The sequence below is a fragment of the Anomalospiza imberbis genome, chromosome 3 (assembly GCF_031753505.1).
Source record: "Anomalospiza imberbis isolate Cuckoo-Finch-1a 21T00152 chromosome 3, ASM3175350v1, whole genome shotgun sequence".
Classification (NCBI taxonomy): domain Eukaryota; kingdom Metazoa; phylum Chordata; class Aves; order Passeriformes; family Viduidae; genus Anomalospiza; species Anomalospiza imberbis.
In genome coordinates, this window is record NC_089683.1 from 23,166,901 (window position 1) to 23,179,302 (window position 12,402).

General features: G+C 45.2%; 1 protein-coding gene across 1 annotated transcript in view; it reads right to left on the reverse strand.

The window, feature by feature from the left end:
* Positions 1–6,091, reverse strand: part of CSMD1 (CUB and Sushi multiple domains 1) — a 1,092,711-nt gene extending 1,086,620 nt beyond the window's left edge. The window contains exon 1 of the mRNA XM_068183622.1: positions 5,623–6,091. Within this exon, the coding sequence (XP_068039723.1) occupies positions 5,623–5,689 (67 nt within the window). The 5' untranslated portion in view covers positions 5,690–6,091. The remainder of the gene's footprint in view (positions 1–5,622) is intronic.
* Between the last annotated feature and the right edge of the window lie 6,311 nt (positions 6,092–12,402).

A 12,402-nucleotide genomic window follows, 5' to 3' on the forward strand; every position in this document is an offset into this window, starting at 1 on the left:
GCAGATCATTGATGATATTCTGATTAATCAAGAGTTCTGGCTAATCATCAGCAATGCAAGAGCGATTAAATCTTGCTTTGTTTTTTAAAGGAGTCTGCCCTCCAGGTAAAAATGGCAAGAAACTACCATCACTTTCTTTTCTTTTTTTTTTTTTTCTATATGAGAAAGGCAGAAAAAAAGATTGTCTCTGAGAAAGTGAGGCTTGTATTTAGAAATAAGATGCATTATTACTCTTGAAAGAGTGCATGCATGCCTCCACTTACCATTCAGTTACTAAATGCAGACAACAGATATATATTGCCTTTGAGTGTCAATATAACACTAATAATAATCCAAATTATTTGTGTAAGTAGTTATTCCTCTGAGAAATGCTTATAACAAATACAGTGTAGATTTTCTTAAATGCAATAGAAATGTCATATAATGGAATGAAGTCTTTCATGCAGCCAGAACAAAGATGTGTCAGGACAAAGAAAGATCTCACAGCTTTCCTCAGGCATTAATGCCATTTTTTCTCCTATTTCAAAAGTTTGTGGTTGATAAAAAATGGTTTAAGGGAAATTACAGCTGACGTAGAAAAGTAAAACTTCTAAGTAAAAGAAAGTGGTTTATACACATTAGGAGAATTTCCATATGATTCTTATTTTTGCTCACTGCAAAAATTGGAAGAACATCCAATTTATCTCTGTCTAATATGGCTAGTTTTGCAGCCATATGGAGAACTAGAGGCCAGATTCTTATTCTGTGACCCTGACTTGAATCCAGTTGTACACTTGAGTTTTCTTAGAGATCAGGTCTCACACTTAAGCTACTGCTCTGGTGGATCGTGCAGTTAAACCAGCAGCTCCCCTTCCCACACTGCCTCCCCTGCCGGCCGCAGGCAGCGCGGCACTGCGCTGCGCGCAGCGTGTGCTCACACGGAAAGCTGTTTGCCAGCAGAATAATGTCATCATGGCCAAAGAGGAACACCATGGTTCAATACAGATTTGAGCAAGATGAAATTACGTTTTGTCTTTAAATCCTCTGGAGATTTTGTACTGTGACACTATCAAGCAGTCACTTCTCCGACGAAAGGTTACAAGAAGGAGTTTAATGTGATGGTGTACGGATTACATCTTGAAAAGGTTGAAAATAGTGGTCCCTGAGGCTTTTCAGCCTTTCTATAGAGCACGGTAAATCTTGAATGCATAACTCAAAATATTTACAGTTTCAGATTGTTCCTAATTTGTTTGGACAAGAGTTTTTATTAGTGTAAATGCTATGGAGGCATAAGTGCCATAGATGTCTTTTTTAAAACTTGCTGATATCAATGCATATGTAATACTAATACCACACCATGAGTAAAAATAAGATGAAGTGCCTATATAGACAAAGTAGTCTGCAGGGGGAAAAATTACAACTGCCCTACCCAAACAAAAAAAAAATCCATTGTCTGATCAAAATCATACATGTCTGTATAAAGGGACATGACAGGGGGAGTCAGTAAAATAGACAGATTTGCAGTATAGACAATCTGCAGAATGGTTATCTGTACAAATCAGAGATGGTGCTGAAGTGGCCTCACAGATTTCAATACATCCTGAAGTTCCATTTGTGCTTTTGTCTTCATGTGCCTGTAAACCATCTCCGGGTTCTCACACCGGTGTCCACTTACACACACACACACACACACACACACACACACACACACGCCAGAGAAATTGAAAAATCTTTACAGGTTGTCAGTGGGTATTCAAACCTCAAGTATGGGTTCAAGAGTCTAAAATGAGTCTTTGGGGAATCTTTGTGGCATTGATATGCTCTCCACTACATTACATTCAAGCTGACCAAGTTTCCTATTCCTATACATAGTTAAGGACATCATATACGTATCTCGATGCAAAAAATAGTGCAGATACAGATCTTACCAAAAAATTAAATGCATTTTTTACTCTACAATATTACATGGATATTACATGGATTACATCTGGATATTCTCTACTATGCCTTTCTATGGCAAATTCCTCATTGAGCTGGATGAAGAATGCATCCATCAAATACTTGGTTTTACAGCTGGGTGTTCAATGCCTTGCCCTAATGTTCTTTTAAAAATTCCTTTTTTCAGCTCATTTTCCCCAGAATTATTTTAGTCTTCTCTGGAAGAGAATGGAGCCCCTTAGAGAGACTAGCCTCACATTTTGAAAAGCACTACATTGGAGAAAAAGAAAAGACTTTAAAAGAGACAAACACTCTTAGTCCAACAGGAGTAGGCCTTAAACAGAGTGATAACTTTGTGTGATGTAGTTATAGCAATTATTTTGACAAAGTGATAGCAGCAAACAGAAGGTACATAAAATGTTTTGAGGTTTATTTTTATTTTTTTAAAAAACAAAATCCTGAGCTGAAGATGCAAGAGTCCTTCTACTGTCTGTATCTAAATTAAGATCAGAAATGTTTTCCCTTTGTTATTTCCATTAATCTGAAATATACCTCTGTGCATAAGCCTGCTTATGTACATTTAGTTTGAGGCAATTAGGTGGCAACCAAGGTGCTGCATTTGGTTATCTAAACATGTCCAGGAAATTACCTTGAAAACATGTACTGGAACAACTATAGGTATTAAGCAGTATGTATTTCTACTGAATCTAGGTTCTACTGAATATAGGTTGTCCATAGACCTTAGGTCAGAGCAGAAATGTCTTTTACTCTTTTTTTTCTTGAATTTTAGTCTGAATTTAGTCTAAATCTACTATTTGTTCTATACCAGTATGAATTTTTACAGAAATTATATTGATGTGTTTTGTCTTTCAAGAAAATCAATAGGGTTCTTTATGTTTGCTTTTGTTACAATATAACATATCAGAATGAGCAAATGGCTCTATAAGCAAGCCCATCTTAACATGCATAGATGAACACTGTGCTGTCTGTCTTGTTGAAGCATAATTGCTGTGATAGGGTAGCTTCCGGGAAAGCGGTTCCTTTAAATTACTCCATACTAATTTCCCTTGATGTTTAAAGCACAGGGAACAGGGAAGAATTCCCCAAATGTTTTCCAAAACACTCAGGTCCATCAATCAGATTAAATCAGTCCAACGAAATGTGTAGAACTGCACCGCAAGTCTACCACAGTGAACGAAGATGAATGTTCATTGTCATCCTTCCTTGTTCCTTAAAAAGTTAGAAAATTCCACAGCAACAAAGGGTTTCCATTTCATTTCATAACGAGGAACAATGTGGAAAGCAATCCACCTGTCATTGTACTGAAAGATATGGGAACGCCTGTGGCAACACCTCCAGAAATTCAGCACTTGTTTCTTTTTTCGCTTATAAAATCCCCAAACCAAGCAAAACCTGGGTGATTTCCTTTTACAGTGACCTTATGATTTGATAGCAAGGGGCTGGTAAAACAGAGTTCTGAGAATCTAATAATTAAAATGTTTTTGTGTGCTCCTGAAACCCTGGGTCTTTATGTTACTAAGGAAGGAGTTTTTTCACTCTCTAAAGGATAAACGTAATTTCAGCCTCAGGATTACATTTAACTAAATATAGACACCTGTGCTCAATTGCCTGGGAAGGTAAACGGGAAGGAATTATGTCAACTGTCCCCGATGGTTTCCCCTTCAACCTGTTGTTTGACTTCAATATTAAGTCAGTCTTTAGCCTTTAAGTGGGTGTGTTGCTGCTTCACATTAAGCAAGTATAATTACATTCTGCAGAGCAGCATCAGAGGCAGTGCCCAAACGTTCCTGGCAAAGCCTTTGTATGTAAGCAAAACACGTCGGATCGTCGCGGAATAACCATGATCCAGCCTCCAGCTTTTCGTATGTGCTGTCAGCCATGAAAAGAAAACACTTAAATGTCAAGCGACATAACCGGCTACAGTGTATTTAACAAATGAGTCGCGGGTGTCGCCCGCCCCGGGAGCGGCGTGGCCGCGGCAGCAGCTGCCCCTCGTCCCGCAGTCCGGGCCCCGAGCGCGGCTGTCGGGGCAGCTCCGCCAGCGACCCGGAGCTCCCCGCCCGGCCGGGCCGGGCCCGGGGCAGCGCCGGGGCGCCCGGCACGTGCGCGGGCCGGGAGCGGCCGCCCAGCCCCGCGCGGGCGGGGACCGGGGGAAGGAGGCACCTGGGGGCGTGGGGGTGGGGATGCTGGAAGTTTGGGTAGGGCGGCCACGCCGAGAAGCTCCCGCTGGCCCTGGGCTGTGTGTGCTGCCGGGCACAGCCCCATCTCCGGGAGCCGCGGATTCACAGCCCAGGAGAACCGTGCGCCTTTCGCGCCTCGCTCCCTTCCCACAGAGGCGGTCGGGTGGCGTTGCCCGGTGGACCGCGGCAGCGGCAGGATCCGGGCAGAGGAGGGATGCCATCGGGCTGCTGCGGAGCCGCAGCCGCTCCTGCGGACCAGGCAAAGCTCCTGCCCGGTTCCCGGCAGCCCGCGCTGGCCTTCCACCGCCTCTTCCTTGTAGATCACGGCCGGAGGCTGTCGGAGGGGAGGCACCCTGCCGTGCCGCCCAGGCGAGCGAGGGAATCCGGCCGTGGGCACCCGCAGGACGGGGAAGGCTCCAGCCTCGCCCGCCAACCCGGGGGCCGCAATAGCCCTGCTTCCCCCGCTTCAGCCGCCCCCGCACTGAAAAGAGCAGTGAGAAAAATAAAATGGTGGGAACGATGTAAAGCGCCTTGGAAGGGCTAAGGGAGACTCAGACAGTACAAACCGCAAGGGGAACCGTCATCCCGGAGGCAAGGCAGAACAACCGGGAGCGAGGTGGGAGATGACAGAGGCTGTATCGGGGACAGGTGCTCAGCTGCGAGCTGCCTCACTCCCTCCCTCTCTCTCACACACACAGACTCGCATCTCTCCCAGCATGAAAAAGCGCAGGGCTTATGAGAGGCGAAGTGAATAATGGGGAAGTTGTTGTCTCCAGCGATGAGGCAAGTAATGGGGCTGAGGCCAGCACTCAAGTTGTGTAACCAAATTCTCCACCGTCACCCCCTCGTTTCTCCACCCTCCCCCATTGATTTTAAGGAGAAACCCAGCTGAGGCTGGGAGACTCTCTCCACCGCACACCCAGCAAAGAGGAGTCTCTTCCCTCAGCCACGGGCAGGCATCTGGCGGAGGTGTCCCCGGCGCCGCATCCCCGCCTCCGCGCAACTTGCGGGGAGCGGAGCCGGCTGAAAGCAGGCGGAGGCGGCTCTCCGCGACCACCCACTCCGCGCTCCCCCTCGAGCACGGCAAAAGCCGGGGAGGCGGGAGGAGGGGAGATCCAAACTTGCGAGCCCGGGGATTGTCCCTCACACGGCAGGGAGTGCCGTTCGTGCGTGCACGGAGAGCGAAGTGTTCCCAAACTCCGGCGCTGCCCAGGCGGCTGGATGCGCACGGTTCCGCTCGCGGCGTCGCAGCGGCCGCTGCCCAACTTCAAGGGGGCTGGTTTCTCCCGGGAGAAGTGACCGGCCGAGAGCAGAGCCCTCGGGGAACACCGGCGGGGGGTGGGAGGCTGGGAGAAGGGAGACCGGGCTCGAGTAGACTGCTTTTTGCCGGCGCAGAAACGAAGAGAGGGAGAGAGCTCAGCCGAGCGGCAGAGATTTAGCTGAGGGGTTATGAGTGCCGTAACCACAGCCTACACGAATGCAATGCAAGAAACCCGAATCTTACCCTGAGCTGCAGTGAGGAGCCCCGCGCAGAGAACCAGCAGAGACTTGAATTTCCTCCACGTAGTCATGTCTGCAGTTATTCCACACACACACACTCTCACACAAAACCCCCGGCGGCTCTTCTCGGCTGCGACCGTGTCCTCCGAGCGGCAGCGGGGCTAAGGACAGCGCCAAATAACCACCACAGGGCGAGGAGAGGCGGAGAGGAGCGGTCCGGGTCCCGAGCGCCGCGCAGCGCCCGGCGCCTCCTGCAGGACTGCGCGGGCGGCTCGCTCCGCTCTGCTCACAGACAGCATCAGTCCCGCGCCGCGGCGGGGCTGCGCCGCTCAGCGCCCGCGGAGCCCCGGCGCCGCCGGCCCGCCGACCGCCCAGGGGAGGGAGGGCACCGAGGGAGGGAGGGGAGGCACGCCCGGGGCCACGGGCGGCGAGGCATGCACGGCCGCCGGCGGGGAGAGCCGGGCAGCGGCGGCGTCGGCAGGAGAGGGATGCTGAGAGTGCGAGGAAGAGGAGGAGGAGAGGGAGGAGGAGGAGGAGGAGGAGGAGGAGAAGGAGAGAAGAGGGAGGGAGGAATCGTGGCGAGAGTAGCGCAGGCAGCGCAGCGGAGCGGCTGCCAGCCGCACGAGAAGCCGCCGCCGCCGGACTCAACCAACCCTTCCCACGGAGAGGGGAAGGGGCCGGCGCTGTGCAGCCGGCGCTCGCCGAGCCCGCAGCCTCTCTGCGCCGCCGGACGGCCCCGCACGGCCTCCCGGGGCGGCCCTGGCCTCGGCTCCCGCCCCGGCCGCGGTCCCGGGCGGCTGCTGCCGGCTGCCGAAAGGCCCCAGGGGAGCGATGGCTCTACCCGAGCCCGGTGTCCCCCGACGCGAAGAAGGGTAGTGGCTGTAGGGCTACACCTGCCCGGGGGGCTGCTGCGATTCCCCGGTGTCCTGTCCCCCAGCTCTGCCTGCGGTTCGCCTCCGCCAGCCACATGCGGGGTGCGAGAGGTGCGAGTGCTGGGGTCCCTCGTTCTAGGTGAAATTACCCTCTGCTTTCGTCCCCGCTCTTCTGAGAAGAAGGCTTTCAGGTCCAAAATGTGCCCTGCTCATTCCTCCTAAGTTATTCATCAGAACAAGCTGTTGTTCCTGAGAGGAAGGAGATGAGCCAATATCTCCTTGCAGAGTACTGCTTTGTCTTTATGTTGCCATTCTCGAGAGCTCCTGTTGCCAAGAGGAATTTCTGCCATTATCAGTCCTTTCCAAAAGTAAAGAAAAACCAATCAAAATATGACATGGCAGTATGCACCAGAGGCCTCCGCACCACCAGCCTGGAGTGGGCAAGGTTGGTTCCTTGAGCCCGAGGTAAAGGAAATAGTGACATGACCGAAGGTTGTCATGTCACAGGTCTCTATGCTCCATGATCCCAGCAAGGGTTTCTGTGCCAGGCCTTCCTTCAAACGGGTGGCAAAAACGTGCCCAACCCTGATATTCAATCCAGTATGAATTGTCACCATCACTGCATGCTGGGCCTGACTCATAATTAATGCTTACCTATATCCGTAATTAAAAGACAAAGGCTTATAGGAAGGAAAGACAGAAACACAAACCCTTTTGGAAAGGTAGATTCAAGGTGGTAATTATTCACTTACGTGGGGAAATATGCAAAGCTGTTTTCTTGTTGTAAGTTGCATCAAGGTGGTGAATGGGAACTGAACGAGGTAGGCTGACTTTGTAATAAGCTTGTATTTATGTAAAAACCTTGTGGTTCTCACTCAAAAAAAAAAAAAAAAAAAAAAAAAAATTAAAAAAAATTTAAAAAGCAGAGCCAAGCAGGATGCCGAGCCAGACGTGGCATTGCTGCCATCTCGTGGCAAGCGCTCCCTCCCTGCTGGGCCAGGCCTGCAGCCCCTTCACTGCCTTTCCCGACAGCTCCCAAAAGCACTGCCCTCCAAACACTTCCACAGAAGGGATCTAGTTCTAGTTAGCATTCATCCATATTTTAAGAACACCTCCGGGACTCATTTTTTTCCATTCGTGAAAGTAAAATGGTGCTAATACTTGTTAGTACCAGACATCATGTAGCCAAGCTGCTGTGCAGAATTCCCCAGTCAGAGCTGCTCAGGCTCTTCCACTTATCCTTGTCAGAGGACTGGGGGGAGTTTGCTAAAGATTGTAAGGAAGATGGAAATGGGCACTAAACTTAAGCTGATATTTGCTTTCTGGCATCCAGTAGTCTGAGGCTCAGATTTTTGAAATGAGCAATTGTTTGCATTGCATCTGGCCCAATAATTTTTTGTTTTGTTTTTTTGTATTGTCTGTTAAGATGGGATAGTTGAAAAATCATAAATAAGCACCATTTATAGCTGCCTGTGTCTAGTTGAAAGCAGTAATGATGGTATAATTTTTTGCTATGCTGTTTCAGTAAGCACTCTTGAGAAGTTACTGTTTAATCCTACTCATGGCAAATTCTGCCAAAGCTCCGGTATGATATAATGTGTGCCTTCTTGGTCTCGACTCAAACAGCATAGATTTACTGTATCCAATGCCTTCTGTTCTGAGCATTTTCAGGGCTTCATTGAGATTTTGGGACCAAATTCCTTCTCTTTTGAGCTATACAAGTGTTAATTTCTTCCCTTCATAGAACCTAGATAAGGTAAAATAACTAAGCACCACAGTATAACTGCAAAAGATGTCTTTTCTCCTTTCTTACATCCTGTGACAATAAAGCATAACGCATAAACATTGTTGGCCTTTAGCATGTTAGATAGTGCCTTACTGAGATAAACAAGATAGCACAGACTCCCCTGTCCCCTGACCCCCCCCGAGAAGATAGAAGATCTCAGCCCCTCAACAGACTCAGGTAGCTGTCACAGTGACTTTAACAAACCTTGTGTGACATTTTTTTATTTTTTTTTTTTTCCCCCAAAGCCAAGAAAGTCAGAAGATGACTCTGGAATTGAAGCATGGTATTCCAGGAAGACTCTCCATCAACCTGACTTGAGTTCAGTGTGGAACTGCAGTACCTAAACATGGTAATTACAGAATATGATCTAACCTAATGACTGTAATCTCTCTGTTGTATATTAAGTACCTAATGTACTACCATAAAATCCACAAATTTATGAGTTTGAACAGAAGCAATATTTCTTTCTATTCCCTATAGATGGTATGGGGAGTGTATGTGTCAAGACTATTTGTACTAATCAGGGTGATTTAAAAGTAACTTGACAAGGATTTATTTTCAGTTGAGAGCCTGTCCTTTTGTTCTTCTGTGCCATATAAAACAAAGGTCTGAAAGGTTAGATTTCCTCTTTTCTTTTAATTTTTTTTCAGCTTGCTATGTTAATAATATTGAATCTATATTTCCATGTTGTCATTTTATGGGAGAAAGAAACATCTTTCAAGAATATTTGCACCTATCCAAGAAAAACTACTGATTCAGAATATATCTGAAAATATACCATATACTTATTAAAAAGGGATGTTTGTAGGAACCCATGGCCACAATCTGTACTTGCCAGTGGGCACAGAAGTCTGTAGCTTTCTGCCAGAAGATTATTGTGAAGTTCAAAATGTGAAAGCTCAAAAATTCAAAATATTATACTGAGGAAAAAATCTATGAGAAGATAGTCTTCAGCAAAACAGAGATTTAGTGTGAGGAAGTCAGAAAGTAGAACAGTGTTCTCCATGAGCAACTTCATCCAACTGTTTTTTTGTCACATAAGCTCTTTAGTTGTGAACAAAAACAGAGACCAGAGTTCCAGATACTCTCACTTAGCACATTCGCTTTTCAAGAACTCTGTTTTCAGACTTGAAACATTTAATGACTTCTTTAGTCATAACAGTCTTCTAGGCTGGAACAATGAAAAAAATATTTATATGTACATATGTTCTTAACCCAAATTTGTTATACCGTAAAGAATAAAAAGGAGGCCATGCCACCCACAGTCTCTCTACATTCAAAATTTTGTTTCTTGGGCTTAGATTGGACTCTGCTTTCTCTTTATGGTAATATTGTGTCGAAACTAGAATCACTTGTTAGACTGACAATAATGATGACATCCACAATATCAGCTACAACCACATAATTGTTTTATATACTACCAGCAGAGGCCAATAAATGTAAGTATCAATAGCCTTCTAAGATGGGGAAAGAAGGAGAAAACAGGCTATCAGGCAGGATACTTCAAGGGAGTATTGGTCAGCAAAGAGGATATCATGATAGTGTTGTTCAAGAAGGCCCCTGGGTGGCCTGCTCCTGCTCTGCTATATTGTATTCCCCTGTGGAATGCTTAGTTTAAGGGGAACAGTTGGCAAAAGTGTTGCATTGGGAAGATGTAAGTTGCCTGTTTTAAAGTCCTTTCAAGCACTACTTAGCTCCTCAGAGGCAGGCTTTAACACACTTTCTTTTCAGACAACCTAGGCTGATCCCATCTCTCCTTAAGGTGACATTAATAATTGATATTAGGAAGATAAGACTTCTGAAAGACATTTCTGCCTTTGAGGGGAGGTGGAATTTGTAGGTAGTAGCCTTCAGGGTGACTGTAGGAGACAACATCAAGATCATTATTCCACTCAGATGTTTAAACATTTTTTAGCTTTGGAGGGTTAACAGGGGAAAGGGAACTTTGTTCTAGTAGTTCAAGGAAAAAAGATTATTTGTTTTCTTGTTGAGCATAAGAAGATCCTGCAAAGCATAACATATGACTATGCAAGGCTAACAACGTGGGTAACAGGAGCTAGGATAATGGTCTAAACACACAAGTAAGTCAGTATCTTGACAGTGAGTAAAATGTGACAGTGTCAGCAGGCTTTGAGAATGAAAAGTAGTTACTTCCCTTGAGCTGTCTACCCGAGTGACCCTGGTGCTGACTAATGTACAGCTATGCAGAGCCTTAATTATGAGCTCACATTGGCTTATTAAGAAAGGGCTTGGTTTAACATCTAGTGAATTGCTGCTAACTTGAGCTACCATGATGATTCTATACTATTTGTTTAAGCATTTGGAAGAATCATGCTTCAATCTAGCTCTCTTGGTGTGGTTTCCTCATGTTAGGTCTTACATCTCATTTAGTCTTGCAACCCAGTTGCTAGAAACTATAGATCTTCTTGTGTGTTAGGAGAAAGACTTATAAGTTATGTCCTTGACTCATATTTTGAGCTAACTGGCTGAGAAATAAAGGTTTACTGTATAGGAAAGGATAGGCTTTGTGTTTGATTCATGATGCATTAGAGATGATGGCTACATATGTCAGAGAGGCAAGCTGAGATTTCAGTTTGGACATAAGGAGATTAGTCTGGAGTAGACTAGTACTTCTATGAGTCATTAGCAAACAGATGGTAGTCAAATTTGTATTTGCTGATGAGAAGCAAGGTGTAGAGAGAAGAGAGAAGGAAAACAAGGACAGAAAACCCACACAGTAACTTGAAGAGTGGATGAGAAGTATGTTGTCAAATATCCTACCTTAGCAATCAGGTGAAGTGGGAATTGATGAAGATATGAACATACACTATTCTAAGAAGTGTTCTGTGTTATGTCCAAGTGGACAAAAATGGTGTCTTCCTAAACTTTAGTTCTGGTAGATTGAGGAAGTAATAGTTTCATAGGGCCCTGAAGAAGGGCAAGATGAAATCAGAGGAAACAAGTTATTTCAAAGGGATTCCTAAGACTGTTACAGTAATTCTAATATTATTCTTGTGTTCTCATTCTCCTTCCATAAAGAATGAGCTGATAGCTAGGAGATGAAAGTGAAATAGAAGGAAATGTAGGTAAAATCATATTGTTTCTAGCATGGCAAAGACTAATCCATGAATAGAGGGGTAAGTTGTCAGAAGAGAGAAAAGAGGACAAGAAGAGTACAGGCCATGAGAAAAATTGTGAGAAATTATACTGATCATGAAAATCACATGGCTGGGTGAAATGGAGGCTTTGAAGCAGCTAAAGAAGTAAAATGAGGCAAACATAGAAGAAACTTTTGAGTCCATGGTCAGAAGAAAAAAAAAAAGTAAAGAGTTAATGGTTTAAGGAGGAAATAAAGAAGTGTAAAGCTAAAGTAAGGGCAATCTTATGTAGGTGTTTAAAAATTGTTATAAGCACCTCTTCTGGCTAGGGTACTTAAGGTTTTTATTCCTTATTAGATACTGCTCCTAAATGGGGTTTAGACCGCTATTGTGGTAGTGGAAGTGTCATAAGTAGAGAACAAAATACATTGAGATAAAAAAATCAAACATGTCAGCAAGAGCAGTTAGTCAAGTCATCTCTTTTTCATCATAACTTGAGACTGCTTGGTTGAACTTAAATTCTGCCAGGTTGCTAGATGAAAGAGATTTCAAAGATAGAATCAGTCCTTCTATCTTGACATTGAATGTTTGGCATACCTTTTAATAGCAGGGTCTTCACAAGAAATTTTGACAGGCATTAGAGGGAAATGGGGAGAATGCACATAAAACTAGGTGCGCAATCAGCAGTGCTTTAAAAATAATCATTATGAACAAATTACACTTAGACTCAAAGAGTCCTTGACTGAAGTGACTTAATCTCTAGAGATACATTCACTTTGGCAGATGTTCCAAGAAATGAGTTTATATGGCTTATACTAACTGAACTTTTGGGTATGCTTCACCTGCTTCATAAGAGAAGGGTCCTGAGAGGATTTCTTTGATTTTTGTATCAGAAAGATATTGCTGTAGTTTCCTGAGTTCAGATGGTGGGTTCGCTGGATGTGCTAAGCTAGAAAGTTGTAACTGTGAGAGTCACAATAGAACATCTGGGATACAAATAATCTTGTGAAGTCCACATTAGTATTTAT